The sequence below is a fragment of the Triticum dicoccoides genome, chromosome 6A (genome assembly GCF_002162155.2).
Source record: "Triticum dicoccoides isolate Atlit2015 ecotype Zavitan chromosome 6A, WEW_v2.0, whole genome shotgun sequence".
In the NCBI taxonomy this organism is placed as follows: domain Eukaryota; kingdom Viridiplantae; phylum Streptophyta; class Magnoliopsida; order Poales; family Poaceae; genus Triticum; species Triticum dicoccoides.
Window position 1 is genome coordinate 161,808,254 of NC_041390.1, and position 20,029 is coordinate 161,828,282.

At 43.9% G+C, this 20,029-nt stretch overlaps 2 protein-coding genes across 6 annotated transcripts; both read right to left on the reverse strand.

The window, feature by feature from the left end:
• Nucleotides 1-749: 749 nt before the first annotated feature.
• Nucleotides 750-9,425, reverse strand: LOC119316414. Of its 5 annotated transcripts, none has more exons than XM_037590735.1 (22): nt 8,668-9,425; nt 8,391-8,460; nt 8,127-8,211; nt 7,962-8,042; nt 7,740-7,874; nt 7,509-7,630; nt 7,152-7,316; nt 6,965-7,070; nt 6,004-6,109; nt 5,799-5,912; nt 5,543-5,715; nt 5,341-5,458; nt 4,281-4,505; nt 3,462-3,652; nt 3,209-3,376; nt 2,967-3,072; nt 2,745-2,873; nt 2,507-2,665; nt 2,194-2,397; nt 1,894-2,088; nt 1,745-1,816; nt 750-1,227 (listed from the first exon to the last, which is right to left on the reverse strand). In XM_037590735.1, exons 1-22 carry the CDS (start codon nt 9,250-9,252, stop codon nt 1,114-1,116), a joined length of 3,423 nt encoding a protein of 1,140 aa, XP_037446632.1. In that variant the 5' UTR covers nt 9,253-9,425; the 3' UTR covers nt 750-1,113. The 5 variants fall into 5 exon arrangements, with proteins under 5 accessions (XP_037446632.1, XP_037446630.1, XP_037446629.1 ...); XM_037590733.1 differs by having other exon boundaries at nt 8,127-8,277; XM_037590732.1 differs by having other exon boundaries at nt 5,799-5,909; nt 8,127-8,277; nt 8,391-8,490.
• A 5,953-nt stretch (nt 9,426-15,378) lies between these two features.
• On the reverse strand, nt 15,379-16,864 carry LOC119316416 (transcription initiation factor TFIID subunit 12b-like). The gene has a single exon (XM_037590736.1). The coding sequence runs from the start codon at nt 16,783-16,785 to the stop codon at nt 15,526-15,528; it is 1,260 nt and encodes a 419-aa protein (XP_037446633.1). The 5' UTR covers nt 16,786-16,864; the 3' UTR covers nt 15,379-15,525.
• Nucleotides 16,865-20,029: the final 3,165 nt, after the last annotated feature.

Below are 20,029 nucleotides of genomic sequence, written 5' to 3' on the forward strand. Positions count from 1 at the left end.
GGGTGCGCCGGTCGCGGCAGTGGCGGCAACCGAGCGGTCGCGTCAACGGCCGGCCCGAGGCAGAAGGCGGGCGGCAGGCGGGCGGTCGCCGCACGCGCGACAGCGGAGAGCGCGGCCTATGAGGGCAGAAGGCGGGCGCCCTGAGGGGAGGCGATGGCCGGCAGGCGGCAGGAGACCAGGCACGAGCAGTCGGCACTTGCATGCACGCCGTAATTAGTGCGGGCAGTTACTGCATGACGATACAGCCATTCGCGCCACGTCCACACGTACGCCCCCACCAGTCAACGCCGACTTTTGTAAAAGAAACACACCCTGCATCTAACATAGTGGGCCCATGAATGCTAACGGCTTGGCTCGGCTCGCGTCCTCACGGCTGCCAAGCGGCTCGGCTCACCCCGCAGTCCCGTATACACGGGCGTGCGGGGTATCGACGTGGACGCATGGGGATAGATTTTTTTTTACATAAGACATCGTGCCTCTAGCAGCGAAGGGGTATGAGCAAATCTCAGCCTTTGATGTGTTTAAGGGGGTGTACCGAAGCCGAAGTGTAAAGAGTCTTTTGTCTCTCCGTAAATCTTGTATTACTCATATCAATCGTAGCCAGAATAAGGTTAGTGATAGCTTAACTAAGTTTGCTCGTTTAGAGAACAAAATCATGACTTGGATTGGATCAGGGCCTTCAGTTGCTACAAAACTTTCTACGATTGATTGTATGAATTTTTGAGTTGAGTAATACAATATTTACCCAAAAAAAAAAGCAAAGCCAAACTTCGGACATATTTCAGATATTCTCAGCAGAGATCCATCTGAATGTTACACGGTTCTTCTCCCACGCCGCCCTCAACAGAGGATAGAGCGAGCATCAATCACCGATTACACATATACTCTTTGGAAAGCAAATCTTGCTTGCCACTAACCAATTACACAACTTTCCTCTTCACTTTCTGAAACAATTACAACCCACTATGAACAGAAAGAATGGAGCCATCTCTACCTGTATACATATTCTGCACACTAAAACAAAGCAAAACCGAATTTTCACCTCGGACATATTTCAGATCTTCTCAGCAGAGATCCATCTGAACGTTACACGGTTCTTCTCCCACGCCGCCCTCAACAGAGGATAGAGCGAGCGTCAATCACCGATTGCGGTGGATCCAGGTCCTTATCCTGGAGAGCGTTGCCCAGCAGCTTTTGCATCTCTGATGCGAAGACGTCATCCAGGATCTGCACAAGGTAGCTCCTCAGGATTAACAGATTTATAAACTACACCATATTACTAGCTCCGTCATCCTAAGGATCTAGTACTTGCTTATTGTTGTCGATATGTTGCACTGTGATCTGTAGTTTCACATGGAACTTGGCCGTCCCTTGATAATGCATGGAACCACCCACTGGAAATGTAGTCCAGGGTTCTCTATGAAGTGATACAAACTTTATAGGGCTGCTTCCCTAACATAGAGCTGCTTCCCTAACATAACGTCTTATATTATGAGACGGAGGGAGTATAAGATAAACACTGCAGGTACACCAAACTTATTAGTTTATCTCGGTGTACTATTGCCCGTGCTATTATTCCATATTACTATTTTCTAGTAACATGTCTTAATAACAGTTTACTTAGAGCTGCTTCCCTAACATAAGATAAAACACTGTAGGACATCTAACCTACTATTTTCCAATAACAGTTTTCATTTCTTAGAGCTGATTCCCAGATGAATATTGATGATGAGTGTGGGCTTACCCCTAAAGCGTAATCGGATCCACGGTACCAAATCCTGTTCTCCTTTCTGCTCTCGAGAAACCTCAACACAATCTGCCAAAATGAAGTTAATAAAGTAAGCATAAGTTGTCATGGCAGCATTTGGACAAGTTTTTTCTCCTTGTATTTACCTGGCCCAACCTATCCCAGAAACCTCGGCAAATAGCGACAAATATTCTGCAGGAAAAGACCCCGTGGAGGTTGTGTATGGAATCAGAGAGTTGCGCACGGAGAGCCTGCATCCTTTCACGCATTTCACTTTCACCTTCAGTCTCTTTTGTTTCTTCAAGAATTCGTTTTAACCTTGTAGTCCGATTAGCTTGTGTCTGAAATCAACAATCACAATTATGACCTCTATATATGTAATATGTCTTACCTAAATCACATGAAGAACTGTATTAGCATTAAGAATGTGTCAGAATAATCCTTACTTCACTAACAATCTTCTCCACTATTGCCTGCAGGTATTTCTTGTACTTCTTTCTCAACATGACTGTGATGGAGTTCATTTGCTCTCCAAAAAGTGTGGTCCCGTTTGCTATGGTTAGATATGCTGCCCACGATTTGAGAATATCCTCAACCCGGCAGTGTAACACATCTAGCATTCTTTTAACTGTATTCATGAATGTTCCTAACTGTGATGAAGAACAATCGGCTGGTCATTAGTGAACGACTCACTGAACAAACCAAATTTTTTTAGATAAAGACTGAACAAACCACATGATATGATGCAAGCTTATATACCTGATTTGGCACAACATATGGAGCTACCGATTGTCTTCTTGTCAGTCTTTGAACATGCTTCTCAAGAATTTTTGGTATGCCGTCTCTCAGAGGCATTAGAGTCTCCATGTATTGCTTCTCCAGTGCCTTCATAACTTCTCTTTCGACATCAGCAATAGCCTGAATAAGAGAAAAGAAATATCAGTCGAGTGCATTACATGAAAAATGTGGGAAACTGATTCAAGGTGGTGGCACATACACTCTCCAAACTCATTAGATATTGAGGCCATCTGTTGATAACTACTCCATACTCATTTATGCTTTCTCTTATTTGCTCATATATTTGCTCAACAAATGGTGAAGTTGTAGATGCTGCAGGATAGGATAACTGCAAAAGGGCAAGGTGGTTTATGCAAGGAAGTCCAACTGCCAAGGTCAGACAAGCGACCTGTTTTTATCTATGATGTGTGTTTATGGTTACCTTCTCAGCTTTGCAATAATCAAGCAAGTGCAACCGGGTATCTTCAATCCACACCATAATGTAATCATGAAACAACTCCCTCGAAAGTACACCCCCATGAACAGGTCTACAATTGTATAAATGAAACAAAACGAATCAGCTGAAAAGAATATGCGGTTTGGGCATTTGGAGACACACATATCAATTGGAGAATACAGTAAAGGGATATCAACTGTATGATCTATTAGTTGTTTGTATCTTACCTGACTTGCCAGGAGTCAAGATCTCTCTCAAAATCAGCAGTCGCAATGAGCAGTTCAGCAACATGTTGTAAGGGTCTTGATGGGGGACTTGCAGAGAGAAAACCCTTCAACCGTTTGCATAGTTCTGTACTATAGAGAGATGCTGCTATGTTTGGAAGATCTATCGAACTAAAGGGGGAAAATGTGAGGGGAGTTCTGAGTAGTATCTAAGCAAACAAAAATACTTTTACTAGAGCAAGCATATATTTGCTACCTTGGGAGTATATTCTGATCGTGAATCTTGATGTCTGCTTGAATCTCAAGACTTATGTTAATGCATAATGTCTTCATTTTGAGATAGGCAGCAGAAATAGTCATGTCGTCTGTAAGAAGATTGTCATTATTGCTTGACATGAACTCGTCTGTCTCAATCATATGCCTCCTGCACCTCTTTGCCGCAGCAGTCTGTAAAAAGGGAGATTTACCTGTTTACCTATGGTTACATAAATAATCAACAAAAGGCGTATACTATCATACGTCTAGACCCTCTATTTATGCTAGTTTAAGTGCAAGTTGCATCATAGGTGAAGCTTTAATCCATCTATGGTACTCCCCCTGTCCACAAATGTAAGATGTTTTGGCAGTTCAATTTAAACTGCCAAAAACGTCTTACATTTGTAGACAGCGGGGGTATATAATTTTCAGAGTAAGCTGCACCATATGCGAATCAATGAAGCATGTTTTCCAATTCATTCCTAATCCACTTGTCTCCAAACTGGACATTCCTAATTCACTTGTCTCCAAACTTGGACAATTAAATATGCAAGTCTCCAAACTGGACTATTAAATATTATGAAATCTTTAGCTAATGTTAGAGATAATCATAATGATAAACTCATTAGCCTGTACTGTGTTTGAACAATCAGCATAGAATAAGTACTAACTATCACATATATTTGAGCTATAAAATTGGAAATATAAATGCCTTCATCATCCCCTATATAAGTTAGACATGTGCAACTCATCGCTCTGAGAAAAAAATGGCATCTGAATGAAAAATACTTCGTCAGAGTATGCATTTCAGATGTCTGACCTGCAGATAGCTCCTGAGTATGCTCTGTGCTTCGTTAGAGAGTATATCATGCAGTACACTGAATATCTGAACTGCAGGTGCCAAAGCTGGTGCAGCACAATCTGATATCGGGCCAAATAGCTCCGATAAGCCCGTAATAGAATGCTCATCCAGTGATTTATAATTTTCGAACACAATCGCAAGAAGAACATTGATCCTATCTTCACAGTCAAGCAGTATACTTCTCTGCACACACATACAAAATAATCATGGCTCCGTAAAGTGTTATCCAATTTCTGCCATAATTCTGTTTTTTTAGAGAGGAGGTGCTTGCCCAGCCTTAAGAATGAGACCCTTAATAATTCTGTTTATACTTGGCATAAGTGATGAAAAGAGAGGATCACTGGGTACCTTTGGCACACATGCCTATTTTAGTACACGCTGTGTTCACTTGGACATTTTGAACTTCTTACGTCTATGTGAATTATTGGTCTATGTATTCATGTCATCTGACCTTTGCATGGAACTTTTTTAATGTAAAGACCTCTCTTGTCTCGTGAAAGCTAACGACCACCTTCCTCTTAAAGAAAAAACTGGGGGTGCTAGTAGTCTAGAATTTAGTACACATTGTGTTCACCAGGACATCTTAAAAGTATTGGCCTATGTATTCTTGTCGTCTGGCAGTATTTACATGGAGCCTTTTTCATGTACAAAACCAGGGTATGTCTAGTGGAAGCTAACGACCACCTTTCCACTTAAAGAAAAACCAGGGGTGTTGGTACACAAATTAGTACATATTGTGTTCCCTAGGCCATATATTCATGTTGTAACATGACCTTTTTAGAGCCTCTCCCAGTGCTCCAAGGTGCAAATAGGCCAAGATGCATGGTGACATCCTAGTTAATGACGAGAGAGATTGCCCTTGAAACAATCTGTGGTGGAGTCATACAAATGCTAGAATGGTCCACGAAAGAGCTTAAGATACAACACTTTAAGATACTATGCAATGTGGAAATTGTATGTAAACACCCATGATGCAACAAGAGACAACCCACTGGAAGTAGCCTAATGTAAAGATTACCTCTTGTCTTGTTAAAGTTCTGTCATCCCGTGCTTTTATGACAGGGAGAAGCAGCTCATATGTAAGTTCCAAGCAATCCTTTGTTGGCGTTGCCACATTCATAATGTAACAAAGGTACCTGTAAAATGTCATAGATACCAATATCAAGTTTTGCTATATTTACTAGCCATCATTGAGCGTACACAACCAAATAATATATCACCTCAGTTTTCTATATGCGTCTGATACCCCATAGTAATCAGAAAATTCATCCAACAGCCATTTCCACGAACCACTGATGTGCAACATTTTGCTGTTGAAATTTTGAGCTCTCATTGCTGCTTCCAGAACCATGTCATATATAATTGTATCGACAGCCAGACCACCTTGCAGCATCTATTTTTACAATGCCATCTAAGATTAAGATAGATATTTAATGTTTGCACACTTATAATAAGTAGGAGAATAAAAGAGCAGACCTTTGCAGATCCATAATTGTCCGCAGGCATGGACAAGTTCAGACAAAGTTGAATTTTGCCCACACATTCTTGATCCTCGAGGTATAGAGGCCACCATCTGGTGACTTCCTCCTGCTGTTTCCAAATTTGTACAATTGAGAAATTGATTTTAGTACAGTCATGAATCAACTGCAACAATGAGGGTGTGAGCACTGAGAATACATACGTGGGCATCACTGAATGATGAAACTTGAATTTCTGCACGGCCTATGACAACTCTATTGTTGTCTTGTACTTCAACAAGAATAACGTCTCCCTGGCCCTCTAGATAACTGAAGCATAAGTATTAACTGTTAGTAGATGGTTCAAGAACGTTGTCTGAGCAAATATTTTAATTCCATTGGTAGAATGAATATGTAAGTGTATAACACAATCATAGTTATTTTCTCTGTTCCCAATTATTTGAAGTTTTAGTTTTGTTTTTAGTCACACTTCTTTATGTTTGACAACTCTATAGAAAAATATGCTAATATTTACAACATCAAATATGATAAGTGTATCTGTTATTTACAACATCAATCATAGCTAAGTCAAACCTCTAGATAACTGAAGCATAAGTATAAACTGTTAGTAGATGGTTCAAGAACATTGTCTGAGCAAATATTTTAATTCCATTGGTAGAATGAATATGTAAGTGTATAACACAATCATAGCTATTTTCTCTGTTCCCATTGATTTGAAGTTCTAGTTTTGTTCCAAGTCAAACTTCTTTATGTTTAACAACTCTATAGAAAAATATGCTAATATTTACAACATCAAATATGCTAAGTATATCTGTTGGTTCAAGAACATTATCTGAGCAAATCTTTTGATTGCATTGATAGAATGAATATACAAGTGTATAACACAATCATAGCTATTTTTCCCAATTATTTGAAGTTCTAGTATTGTTCCAACTTAAACTTCTCTATGTTTGACCAACTCTATAGAAAAATATGTTAATATATACAACATCAAATATATATGGTATGGAAATATATGTTATGATGAATCCAATGAAACTAATTTGATGTTGTAGATGTTAATATATTTTCCTATAGACTTGACCAAACTTAAAGAAGTTTAACTTAGGACAAAGCTAGAAGTTCAGATAATTTGGAATAGAGGGAGAGTAGGATAGAACTTACAAGAGTTGAGATTCACCAGTCCCCGGCTTCAAATATTGCAGAGAAATAGAATCTCTTTGTTGACCTTTGAGGGAGCTTTTTAATTCTAGTGTGCATGTAAACATCTCTGCAGGTATGATATTGTGTTACTAAATACAGAAATGAACTCTGTCAGATATAAGCCATAAAAGCATTTGACCCTCTTAACCTTCTGGCAAAGATGTAGATGATGTGGATGTCAGCATAGTGACCTGGCTCTTCAGAATTTTAGAAATCTGTCTAACATACTCGCTACCAGCTTGCATGTAGAGATTTCTAAAGGATGATGTTGCACGAAGCTTTGGTCTTTGCGGTACAACACGTATCTTTCTTACTGTTAGCAAACAATAAGAATATGAGAACAAACCATTGAAAGCACACACAAAGTAATCTGTACACTTGCATTCTGCAATGCGTTGATTGTTAACTTCTCATTCCAAAAAGAGTTTGCTCAATGATATTATTTCCAGTTTAAGAAAAACTGAAGTTGAAATCTATATTGATGTTCTGTGGTTCTGAGTCATACCTTCGATCTCAATCCGTTTAACAAGTTTCCTTGCCTTCATGCTACAACTTTCATCCTTATCATAGGTATGTTTTCCATCATCTTGATTCTTATGCTTTGGATGAAGCAAAAATTTCTGTATTCTATTCATCATAAAGAGTTGATAAGCTGTGAGCCCAAAGGCAAATTAAGGTCAAATGACATAAAGCTAGATTACCCATAACATTAATTCATGCATGAGTTGTTGCATACCCAAAGGCGCTTCTAAGTACCATGCACTCATCACGGAGGAATTCTGGAGCCTCCATGCAATTTTTTGCCCACGCATTCAGACAAAGCCGAAAGCATGCATCATATGCAACAAATGACTGCCATGCATTTTGGACACTGTCAAGTAAAAAAGTGGTCGATAAGAACAGAAAACAGATGAAACGTCTACAAATGGGTACCAAGTAAAAAAATAATAACACACACTTGGTTGTGAAGCTGGGTATCTGAGCTAATAAATTGTTCTCGATGTACGGCATCTGAACACCATCCGCCTGAACAGTTGATCTGAATTGCATTTTTTTGGTTAGGCGGAAAAAAAACAATCATGTGCCTGAACTACTCCAAAATGTAAATTATGATCTACCGTACCTCGTAGGAAGCTCATGAACATCTTGAGCCAGTATATCCGCCACTGAGGAGATCTCAGTCTTCTCAAAGCCTCCGCTCTCGTCAGCTATTTGCACATCAAGTAATGGTCTAATTATCTTTTCCAGGCAAACGGAAATACTCCCTCTGTAAACTAATATAAGAGCGTTTAGATCACTATTTTAGTATTCTAATCGCTCTTATATTAGTTTATGGAAAGAGTACAAACAAACTATGTTTGCAATAAGTAGTGATCGTTGCTCTCACCAATTGCATCGAGAATGCCATCCACCTCCCCTCGTGCAGCAATTGGGGGAGCACTCGGTGGCCCGAAATCCTGGAATTTCTGCACATCAGCGTAGCGCTCCTGGATATAAAAATAATAATTAGAGCTGCATCCTACTTTTGCCAGCACAATTGCGCACCCATGCAAACTCTAATTAGGAAGCATAAACAAGCATGGACGGAACTGTTAACCAACAGGATTCAGTAATCGCTAATTGTACAGTGGAAAATATCAAGCAAGCTGGAGCAGCATCCTTACATGCGAGCTGCAGTCCACCTGATCCTGACCACGGGAGCTTTTCCCGGCAAACGCGGCCGCGGCCGCGGCTCGCACCTCGACCCGAAGGTTCTCCTTGGACTGGCCCCGGGCAAGCCCGCCGCCCCTCCGGCCGAACTGCGACGTGACCTCGTCCTCGACGCCATTACCGTACAGGTCCCTCGCCCTGCGGAACAGGCTGGAGTCGCTGGAGCACACCCCGTCCTCCTCGGCCGTGTGGTCAGAGAAGTAGCCGTAGCCGCAGTCCTCAGTCAGCCCCCAGGACGCGACGCTCTCCTCCCCCTCCTCCTCCTCCTCGGAGTCCGCGGCGAGGAGCACGGAGTGGCGGCCTAGGAGCCCCGAGTGGCGCGTGGCGGTTCGCACCGGCGGCGGCAGGCTCTTGGGGGAGAAGAGGCCGACGCACGCCCTGTTGTACAGCGCGGGGCTCCTCGGCGCCGCCGCGTCCGCCGAGATCTGGCCCAGAGGCAGCCGCTCCGCCAGCGGGGACCTCGCCGCGGCCGGGGGAGTGTCCGTGCCCTGCTTGATCCAGCTGATGGCCGACTCGTCGAGGCCCTCCGTGAACATCATCGCAGCCGAGGAGCGAGGATTTGGGGATCGATGTCGCCGCGGATTGGGGAATTCTGCGACTGGAAATTTTGGCTTGGGTTTGGGGATTTGGGAGGATTGCGGGGAGGGGAGGAGGGGAGGAGGGGCGTGTGATATGGTAGTAGTAGAGGAAGAATCCTAGGTGGGGACGATGATGGGCGAGATAGTGGGGAAAGTGGGGTGTTGTAACGGCTAGTTCCTCGGGCGCGGCCTTGAATGGATCCGCGCTGAGCTGGCACACGGCCTTCCGGGCTACGATCTGAAGAGGGCCCATGTGTCTGTTGAGGTTGGACTTTGCGTGAGCCCTGGCGCCAGCAAGATAATAATAATAATAATAAATAATAATAATAGGATACTCTCTCCTTTTATCTTCGTCTCATTTTAAGATTTCGAGGCGCATTAAATCTTTGCATGCAAAAATTAAAACCAAACCCGCCAATGCATGTAATATTCCTACTCATTTAGTGGCCAAGCATGCATTCACTATAATTAATTCAAATTAATGCATCACTTTAATTTAGATAGATTTATAAAGTACGAGATACATTTCTCCACTTGCCACCTGCCTTGGTTGATAAGATTTCAGAGTAAACCGGAAAGGAGGGAGTAACTCATTTTGTGGATGGTCTATTGCCTAAAATTGTGATGTGTTGCATTTAATTGCAAAGCTCCTTAGTAATATAGTTGTAAAAAATGGAAAGTTAATGATTAGCCCACTTTAACCAAACAAAGCCTAGTCAGCCTGTCACATTCATTCTTGCTCTATTGACCTAAGTGAGAACACCATCTTCTACCCTCACAAGACCGGGTAGTATATATTTTTAGAGATACTATTTTTCATGTAATGTAAGATCATCCAAAAGCGGATTATGAAATTTTTTGTTTCCTATGTTCTTTCTTTTCCCCTACTCCAGGGCTGCGACTAAAACACTAGTTGTCGCCCCATGTACTTCCCTTCTCGTCGCTGCCTGTGGGTGTTGCGTGGGCAAAGTCCGTGTGACACTAACGGTGGCGGGGAGGTCCTGATCGTGGGTGGCCTGCTTGTGGAGGAGTTGGAGGGGCTATCGCGGAATGGCGAAGGAGGTGTGTGCTCGAGTAGTGGTTTTTCGTTAGGTGGTGCTCGACGACGGCGTTGGTGATCCGGAGCAGCAGTATTCTAAGGTGGCCCGGCCTGGCTACATCACCGGAGAAGGAGTTGGTGCATCGTCCGGACCGCGGCGAGCTCGGCATCAGACCCTTGCTTGGCATGCAACGACATGGGTGTTTTTTTCCTTTTAGATTTTCTTTAGAAAGCCTTCGAGTTTGGTTTCGGGCGACAAGGCGGCGACGTTGTTTCAGTGTAGGAATAATGTCTCCCCGCTCTTTCCCCGCTTTGTTGGTGTGCCTATCGCCGACAGAGGACATGTGGAGCCATGTCTATGATGGGTGTTTCGTGATCCGATCGATTTATGTTTTCGGTGGATCAGTCAAGATTCGGTTGGCTTCCGTGGTCTTCGGAGCTTCTTCAGACCCTTATTGGTGTTTCTTCTCCAGGGCCGTCGTTGCTTTGCAGATTGTGGCTGCCGGTGTCTCCTGGTCTGCATCGACGACTTTTCCGTCTGCTTCTTCTACAAGCTCCTGGGTTTAAAAAGTTTGCTTCACCAAGGAGGCTGCCCAAAGGTCTTTTGGTCTACACATCGATGACTTTTCGGCCGCTGCTTCTACAAGCTTCTGGGTTTAAAAATGTTTGCTCTGCCAAGGCAGTGGCTTAGAGGTGGCATCGAGCTATGCTTACGACACACTGCCAATGGATGCAGAAGGAGGAAGACTTTGGCACCCCAAGAATATGAATGTACTTTTATTTTTTGTATGAATGTGTTTGTAAGGACATGTGATGCATAATATATGGCCATAGGTCCTTTCACAAAAAAATTGTCTAAAAGCCGAGACGAACCTAGAATAGAACAACCATGTCAGTTGATGCCAATGAAAGATGAGAAATCCTTCACAATATTAGGCTGGCGTTTGGGAGAGCTCTACTCCACCTATAAACTATGGGAGTTTGGAATAAATTGTTTGGGGCATAAGTAACTCTAGCTTCAGATATATGGAATGATACTTGGGCTCCTCCGAGTCCAAATTTGGTGGTGAGAAGACCTCGAGGAGGTATAATGCTGCAAAAATGTTTCAGATCTCATTCATCCAATGACAAGCAATTTGGACGAGGATTTTTTTCGCTCTGTTTTTTGACCGGTTGATGCCGAAGCTATACTATCTATTCACCTTGTCACAGATAAAGAAGATTCCGTTGCCTGGCACAATTCTAGGGATGGGTATTTCTCAGTCAAATCATCTTACTTTGGTGAATGGGAGCACAAATACATTACCCTTGCAACTACTTTGCATATTGTCGGAAGCATGGTAAATAAGATACGGTATGTACTATGAAAATCAAATGTTCCAACAGAAGTAAAGATCTTCGGACGACGAGCTCTTCATGGCATTGTTCCTTATTTGGGAATCTTGGCGAGTGGACATATTAAAACAAGTGGACAATGTCCTCCGTGCAAAGTGGGCTATGAAGATTTGAAACACACGGTCTGTCAATATAAAAGAGCAAGTCAAGTGTGGAAGGAACTGAAGGAAATATGCCCTAGAGGCAATAATAAAGTTGTTATTTATATTTTCTTATATCATGATAAATGTTTATTATTCATGCTAGAATTGTATTAACCGGAAACTTAGTACATCTGTGAATACATAGACAAACAAAGTGTCCCTAGTATGCCTCTACTTGACTAGCTCGTTAATCAAAGATGATTAAGTTTCCTAGCCATAGACATGTGTTGTCATTTGATGAACGAGATCACATCATTAGAGAATGATGTGATGGACAAGACCCATCCGTAAGCTTAGCACTATGATCGTTTAGTTTATTGCTATTGCTTTCTTCATGACTTATACATGCTCCTATGACTATGAGATTATGCAACTCCCGAATACCGGAGGAACACTTAGTGTGCTATCAAACGTCACAACGTAACTGGGTGATTATAAAGATGCTCTACAAGTGTCTCCGATGGTGTTTTTTTGAGTTGGCATAGATCGAGATTAGGATTTGTCACTCCGTGTTTCGGAGAGGTATCTCTAGGCCCTCTCGGTAATGCACATCACTATAAGCCTTGCAAGCAATGTGACTAATGAGTTAGTTACGGGATGATGCATTACGAAACGAGTAAAGAGACTTGCCGGTAACGAGATTGAACTAGGTATGATGATACCGACGATCGAATCTCGGGCAAGTAACATACCGACGACAAAGGGAACAACGTATGTTGTTATGCAGTTTGAACGATAAAGATCTTCGTAGAATATATAGAAACCAATATGAGCATCCAGGTTCCGCTTTGGTTATTGACTGGAGATGTGTCTCGGTCATGTCTACATAGTTCTCGAACCCGTAGGGTCCGCACGCTTAACATTCGATGACGATTTGTATTATGAGTTATGTGATTTGATGTACCGAAGTTTGTTCGCAGTCCCAGATGAGATCACAGACATGACGAGGAGTCTCGAAATGGTCGAGACATAAAGATTGATATATTGGAAGGTTATGTTTGGATACCAGAATGGTTTCGGATAGGTTCGGGCATTTTCCGGAGTACTGGGCAGTTACCGGAACCCCCCCGGGGGTTAATGGGCCTTCATGGGCCCTAGTGGAAGAGAGGAGGCGACGGCCAGGTGGAGGCGTGCACCCCCCCCAAGCCCAAGCCGTATTGGACTAGGGTTGGGGGGGCTTTCCTTCTTCTCCTCCCTCTCTTCCCCCCTTCTCCTTCTTGGAATAGGAAAGGGGGGATCCTACTTGGACCGGGAGTCCAAGTAGGACTCCCCACCTTGGCGTGCCACACCTTGGCCGGCCTCCTCCTCCCCCCTCCTTTATATACATGGGAGGGGGCACCCCAAAGACACATCAAAGTTTCTCTTAGCCGTGTGCGGTGCCCCCCTCTACAGTTACTCACCTCGGTCATATCGTTGTAGTGCTTAGGCGAAGCCCTGCGCCGGTAAACTTCATCATCACCGTTGCCACGCCGTTGTGCTGACGGAACTCTCCCTTGGCCTCAACTGGATCAAGAGTTCGAGGGACGTCATTGAGCTGAACGTGTGCTGATCGCGGAGGTGCCGTACGTTCGGTACTTGGATCGATTGGATCGCGAAGACGTTCGACTACATCAACCGTGTTACTAAACGCTTCCGCTTTCGGTCTACGAGGGTACGTGGACACACTCTCCCCGCTCGTTTCTATGCTTTTCCTAGATAGATCTTGCATGATCGTAGGAATTTTTTTGAAATACTACGTTCCCCAACAGAAACTAGGCTTAAAGGATCTGGTGGATAAACCCCCTCTTTCTTGATCGCTTGGGATCGATGGTGCTAGATGAGATGATTGGAACAAACCAATACTCAGTCTTAGTTCCCGAAATACAAATATTTGATCTTGTTTTTACCGCAAGCTGGTTTTTGTGGTGGCAGCGGAGACAAGTAACACATGGAGAGCAAATACCATAAATCGGTAGATCGATGATGCCGATTTTTGCTCTAGCTCTGAACTTCACAAGGGCAGATAAAAATGCCAGTTTCTACCCGTCGTCCTCCTTAAGGGGTTTATGTAGTCAATGTGGATGCAGCCTTTAATCCCGATACAAAACAAGGTTTGCATGGATTGTTATTAGGGATACCATGGGTGGTTTTGTTGTTGTGAGAAGTTTCTAAATCGACAATGTAGTTGTTTTAATGGATGAAGGAATGGCAACTAGAGATGGATTATGGTTCGCTGAACATATAGGCCTAAATAGGATTATTATTCAGTCAAATAATAAGGTGGTAGTTCAAAATATGAATGAAGGAGGGTTTTCTGCAACATCCAGCCCGTCAATTTTCCACCATTACAATCTAAGGGCGAGTAGTTTTGATGAAGTGAAGTTTGTGCACTCTCCAAGGGAAACCAATACGGTGGCGCATGAGGTAGCTAGGTCAGTGTCTTTACTTTCTGAAGCTTGTACCTGGGTCGATGAACCCCCTAATTTTCTCTTGCCCTGGCTCGTATCCGATGTATCTTTGATTCACAATAAATAAAATGCACCAGATGGCTTTCCCTAAAAAAACTCCAGCTTAAGATAGTGAGTAGGTTGATGTGAAAAGACCAAAATACATTAGATCTTGTTTTGATCTATCCAGGTCTATCCCCGTGTTAACTTCAATTTTTTTTCCAGTAACCATAAATTAACAAACCACTGCTTGACATGAGCACCTAGTTATCTAGAAAACAATCAACATAATAATGGAGTAACAAACCGATTCATTTTATCCTTCTCAACAAACAAGATCCTTCTCAGCCAATAATTTGTTTGACACAGCAGATCTTTTTTTCTGGCGGGGGACACAACGGATCTGATGAGCTTGAAGTTGCAATTTGCTCCAAGTCGTTTGAAATGAACTACAATTTCAGAAGGAGAAGAAAACTTCTTCAAAATAGGTCATATCAGTTCCACACATGTGTGAGATAGGCATGCGTCTCAGAGAAATTTGCAGCCACAATCATCTGGTATGAGCTTGGACATCAAGAGAACTTGCACCCGCACTCAAACACAAATTATCATCACAGCTGAGGGGACAAACAGAGCAGTGCAAACTATCATCGCACTTGAATCCGCAACTCAACCAGAGGAACAAGCACCGGTGGAAGGTGACCCCAGTAATTGTCGTCTAGCTTTCGTCCCTGTTTGAAAGAGACGAGTTAACAAAACATTTCCCCGCTGAGCACTTGTTCGGTTAATTCTCTCCCCAAAAGAACTGGAGGGGATTGGCGAGAATTAAGATGTATTTTGACTTACAAGGGTTTTAAATCCTCCTTAAAACCCCTTCAATCCCCACGGATCCACACTCAACCGAACAAGGCCTGATGAAGAGCCACACATTACTGGGTGGAACGGCTGGCTTTCTATGGTGTACAAAAATGTCAGATGGCATTGTACATAGTGAATGTCGTCAGGTACGTGGGACTGTGTACATTTTTTTGAGGTATACGTGGGACTATATACATGTGCTCCATCCACGCACAAACACGTACTATGACTAATGGGAGGTATATCGATATATCTTTTTCAGCAATTTACCTATAATGGTATAACTATCTATCTCAAATACAATTCACGCTTTTCAAAGTAGTAAATGCCACAATTCTACCAAAGGCTACACTGAATTTCTCTGCAGATTCATTCACATCCTCTCCTGTGGGAAACCAGGAGCGGACAGGTGACAATTCTTCTGCAGGTGCAGTAGCACATCCTTGGCTTCCACAACCGATGATTTCCTGTGCTTTGCAAGCCTGCACGCAAAATCAGCCGCTGTGTTAATGAAGTCGTCGGCAATCTCCAGAATCAAATCTTCCACCTCTGGATCAACCTCGCAGAGTGGATCCACCTGCGCCACCAAATCATGTATCTTTCTCTTCCCAAGAAGTTGGCTGCAATTTCCCCCTCCTTGATGCGGCGCATTTGCACCCGCCGCGGTTCCGCCTGAGGAAGGTGTCGCCGGCTGCGATCCTGCCATGTTTGCGGGCTTCCCTGCGGATGATGCTGGCATCCTTGGAGATGCTTGCTGTTGTTGCCGTTGCTGCTGGTTCAGATGTTGGGCATTAAGATGGGGAAGTCGCTGTAGCGCCTGCGCAATCTGCTGGCGATTCAATCCTCTCTGCTGAAGTTGTTGTATCAGTTGCATCATTTGTTCTTGCTGGCGTTGATGTGGAGAAGCAGGCGAGGCCATTGCCGATTGCATCTGATGCGTTGGTAACATCTGCACCACAGGACCATTTTGTGATGATCCAGGTTGCTGCTGTGGCCTCATTTGTGCATGATAGGCAGAACGTTGCTGAGTTTGAGCACCATATGGGGTAGTAATTCCATTAGGCCTCATCTGGTTCATCAGGGAAGCACCCATGGACTGCGCTTGTGCAGTGGGAGTGTTGAATTGCACGCCTTGTACCACGCCCCTCTGCCCTGGCTGCGCCATCATCGTTGGCTGGAACTGGAGCTCGTACTGCGCCGCGGAGGCTGCGTTGCCCTGCCCTTGAAGCATCCTCGGCTGCCCCTGCCCAAACATGGCCGCGCGCAGCCCCGGCTGCTGGCGCAACTGCCCCCCGCCGCCCGGGAAGGTCATCTGCGTGGCATATGTCGTGCCGGCTGTCGCGTACCGTGGAGGCTGGCCGACGGCGGGGGCGAGGGGGGCCTGGCCCGAGCGGTGGATCGCACCGAATCCTCCGGCGCCTTCAGCCGCCTGCGCGCGAGAAGGCGCCTGCAGCTGCGGCGGGAGGTCCGTGGATCTGCCTCCCGTAACAGCCGACGCCGGGTTGACCTGCACGGAGGAAACGATGGGGGGCAGGGGGATTTGGGGGTTGGAGTTCGGCGGGATGGAATCAGAGGCGGCGAGCTGGTCGGGCTGCTGCGATGCGGGGGAGGCTAGGGATGGCGGATCAGCCATGGCGGGGCCGGTTGTAGGGTTCCGGCGGCGGCGATCGGAGACGACGCGGGGTGGACGGTCTGCGTGATTGCGATGGGTCGTGTTGATGTGTTCCTTTTGACCATCACGCAGAGACCGGTAGTCTCATAACCGCGAAACTTATTACCATGTTAAAAAAAACCGCTAAACATGAATCCTGACTGGCACGATATTGTCTTTTCCCCCTCCTTATATGATTTGTTTTTTGAACACATTAACTCCTTATACTAGATGATGCCCCGTGCCTGGGAATTTGTAGCGCCGTGAAGAAGAATGATTTATGGAGTGAGAAAATAATGTAACCATTAAAGGAATATAAAATATGTGTTAATTTCAATCCTTGATGGAATGGAATAATGCAAACTGTAGAAAATTAGTACATTGTAGTCGATAAAGCATTGCTAATGTGTAGACTGGTAGAATGCTTATATATATTGCAAAATATCAATTTGAGATGTTTAAGTTTAGCGGGGTATCTCAAAAATACACATTTAGTTTGAGTGGTCTAAGATTTAGCCACCATATTAATTCAAGAGAGGAACAACAAATAAAAGTATTTAGAAAACTAGTAAATATGCACGTGCAACGCACGTCTATTTGGACTAATAAGTGTGCACGTGCAACACGCGTCTATTTAGATTAACATATTATACTATACTTAATACAAGACAATTTATTCATAAATTTGAAATTTCCCTATAAAGTACACAGTCTCTTATTCCCAACTCATACAAATAATTTGAAATATCGTTTCTCCTTAATCAACATGTCTCCTGTATTAAAAGACCACCCACTTTTCCCAACGTATAAAACTCAAAATTATTTAAAAGATTCATCATTATTCTCCATATGCACACATTTATGCAAGTATAATAACACATGAAAATGTCACTTAGGACAAGCTAAAGAACCGTTTCAATGCCAACAAACTCCAGTCAAGAATTATTATTACAATTGAGTGTCAACCACACAATAGCGGGAAGAGACCTCTATGGTTTATTGAAAAGAGGAAGCCGTTGTCACATAGAGAAGTGTAGAGATGTCTTGACTGCATAGAATTAGCTGTGAAACAAGACAAAAAAAATGCTAGTTGGACCATCCGATTCTACTATTACACCACAAGTGTTGTAATGTCCGGAAGCAAGAAAAGTGATTTACTTTATTATGAAAACAGAACATGTAAACCAAATAAAAATTACATTGATAAATTGTGTAATTATACTTGTTAATCACTGGACAAAAGCATTAATATGACAACTTGGAACAGTCACTTGAGTACTACACATTTCTTTAAGGGCTCAACATTCTAAAATTTTGACAATATAACAAATATCCTCTCAGTTTGTAGTAATAATGATACGTAGGCTACCACTTGTAAGAATAACAGTTGCAAAAAGGGCCAACAAATGCCGGTTTAGAAAGAAAAAACTGCAGATATGCTTCCAATTTTAACAACTCTAGTGGATAAAACATACCTTACCTCCCAAGTCAGGAAAATAGTCAAATGAAAAAAAATGTACTTCTTATAAGTAGTAGAGATGAAGTCATAAGGATCATGATTCAAGATATTAGGAGAAACATGGTTGGTCTCTCTGTATGATGCAAAGTCGTTGCAGTCAGTAGAAGAGTGACCTGCCCTCCAGGCAGAAGACAAAGGCGGCGACGGCACGTGTGTGTGTTCGGAGGAAGCCGCAGCTCCTCTTCGCATGTCTCCCATTGTGGCTCGCGTGGGTGGTGGGCTGGTGACGACAGGCGACTCGCGATCGCGATTCCCTGATAGGAGAAGATAGGATGCGCTCGCGATTAGTTTCCTAATAATTAGATGCGTTCATGATTAGTTATCTAATAGGATGCGTCCGTAATTAGTTTCCTAATAATTAGATGTGTTTGTGATTAATTTCCTAATAGGATGCGCTCGTGATTATTTTCCTAATAATAAGATGTGTTGGAAATATGCCCTAGAGGCAATAATAAAAGTATTATTATATTTCAATGTTCATGATAAATGTCTTTTATTCATGCTATAACTGTATTATCCGGAAATCGTAATACACGTGTGAATACTTAGACCACAATATGTCCCTGGTGAGCCTCTAGTTGACTAGCTCGTTGTGATCAACAGATAGTCATGGTTTCCTGACTATGGACATTGGATGTCGTTGGTAACGGGATCACATCATTAGGAGAATGATGTGATGGACAAGACCCAATCCTAAGCATAGCATAAAAGATTGTGTAGTTCGTTTTGCTAGAGCTTTGCCAGTGTCAAGTATCTCTTCCTTCGACCATGAGATCGTGTAACTCCCGGATACCGTAAGAGTGCCTTGGGTGTATCAAACGTCACAACGTAACTGGGTGACTATAAAGGTGCATTACAGGTATCTCCGAAAGTATCTGTTGGGTTGACACGGATCGAGACTGGTATTTGTCACTCCGTATGACGGAGAGGTATCTCTGGGCCCACTCGGTAATGCATCATCATAATGAGCTCAATGTGACCAAGGTGTTGGACACGGGATCATGCATTACGGTACGAGTAAAGTGACTTGCCGGTAACGAGACTGAACAAGGTATTGGGATACCGACGATCGAGTCTCGGGCAAGTAACGTACCGATTGACAAAGGGAATTGCATACAGGGTTTGATCGAATCCTCGACATCGTGGTTCATCCGATGACAACATCGAGGAGCATGTGGGAGCCATCATGGGTATCCAGATCCCGCTGTTGGTTATTGACTGAGAGCGTCTCGGTCATGTCTGCATGTCTCCCGAACCCGTAGGGTCTACACACTTAAGGTTCGGTGACACTAGGGTTATTAGGAAGACTAGTATGTGACTACCGAATGTTGTTCGGAGTCCCGGATGGGATCCTGGACGTCACGAGGATCTCCGGAAGGGTCCGGAGGTAAAGATTTATATATGGGAAGTTGTCAAACAGACACCGGGAAGTTTCGGGGTCATACCGGTATTGTACCGGGGCCACCGGAAGAGTTCCGGGGGTCCACCGGGAGGGGCCACCCCTCCCGGGGGGCCACATGGGCTGCGTGGGGCAGGGAGCCAGCCCCTGGTGGGCTGGCCGCACCCCCTCCCTTGGGCCCATGCGCCTAGGGTTGAGGAGGAAACCCTAGAGGGGGCGCCCCCCTTGGCTTGGGGGGCAAGCCACCCTCTCCCCTCTCCCCTAGGCCGCCGCACCCCCCCCCCCTAGATGGGTTCTAGGGGGCCGGC

What these genes read in the sequence shown, in the direction of transcription:
- LOC119316414 (XM_037590731.1), bottom strand. Translation starts at nt 9,252, where the DNA reads ATGATGTTCACGGAGGGCCTCGACGAGTCGGCCATCAGCTGGATCAAG. An exon ending in ATCTAATGAGTTTGGAGAGT is followed by an intron (nt 2,666 to 2,744) that starts GTATGTGCCACC and finishes TCTCTTATTCAG; the next exon opens with GCTATTGCTGATGTCGAAAG. An exon ending in CATATGTTGTGCCAAATCAG is followed by an intron (nt 2,398 to 2,506) that starts GTATATAAGCTT and finishes TCTTCATCACAG; the next exon opens with TTAGGAACATTCATGAATAC.
- LOC119316416 (XM_037590736.1), bottom strand. Translation starts at nt 16,785, where the DNA reads ATGGCTGATCCGCCATCCCTAGCCTCCCCCGCATCGCAGCAGCCCGAC.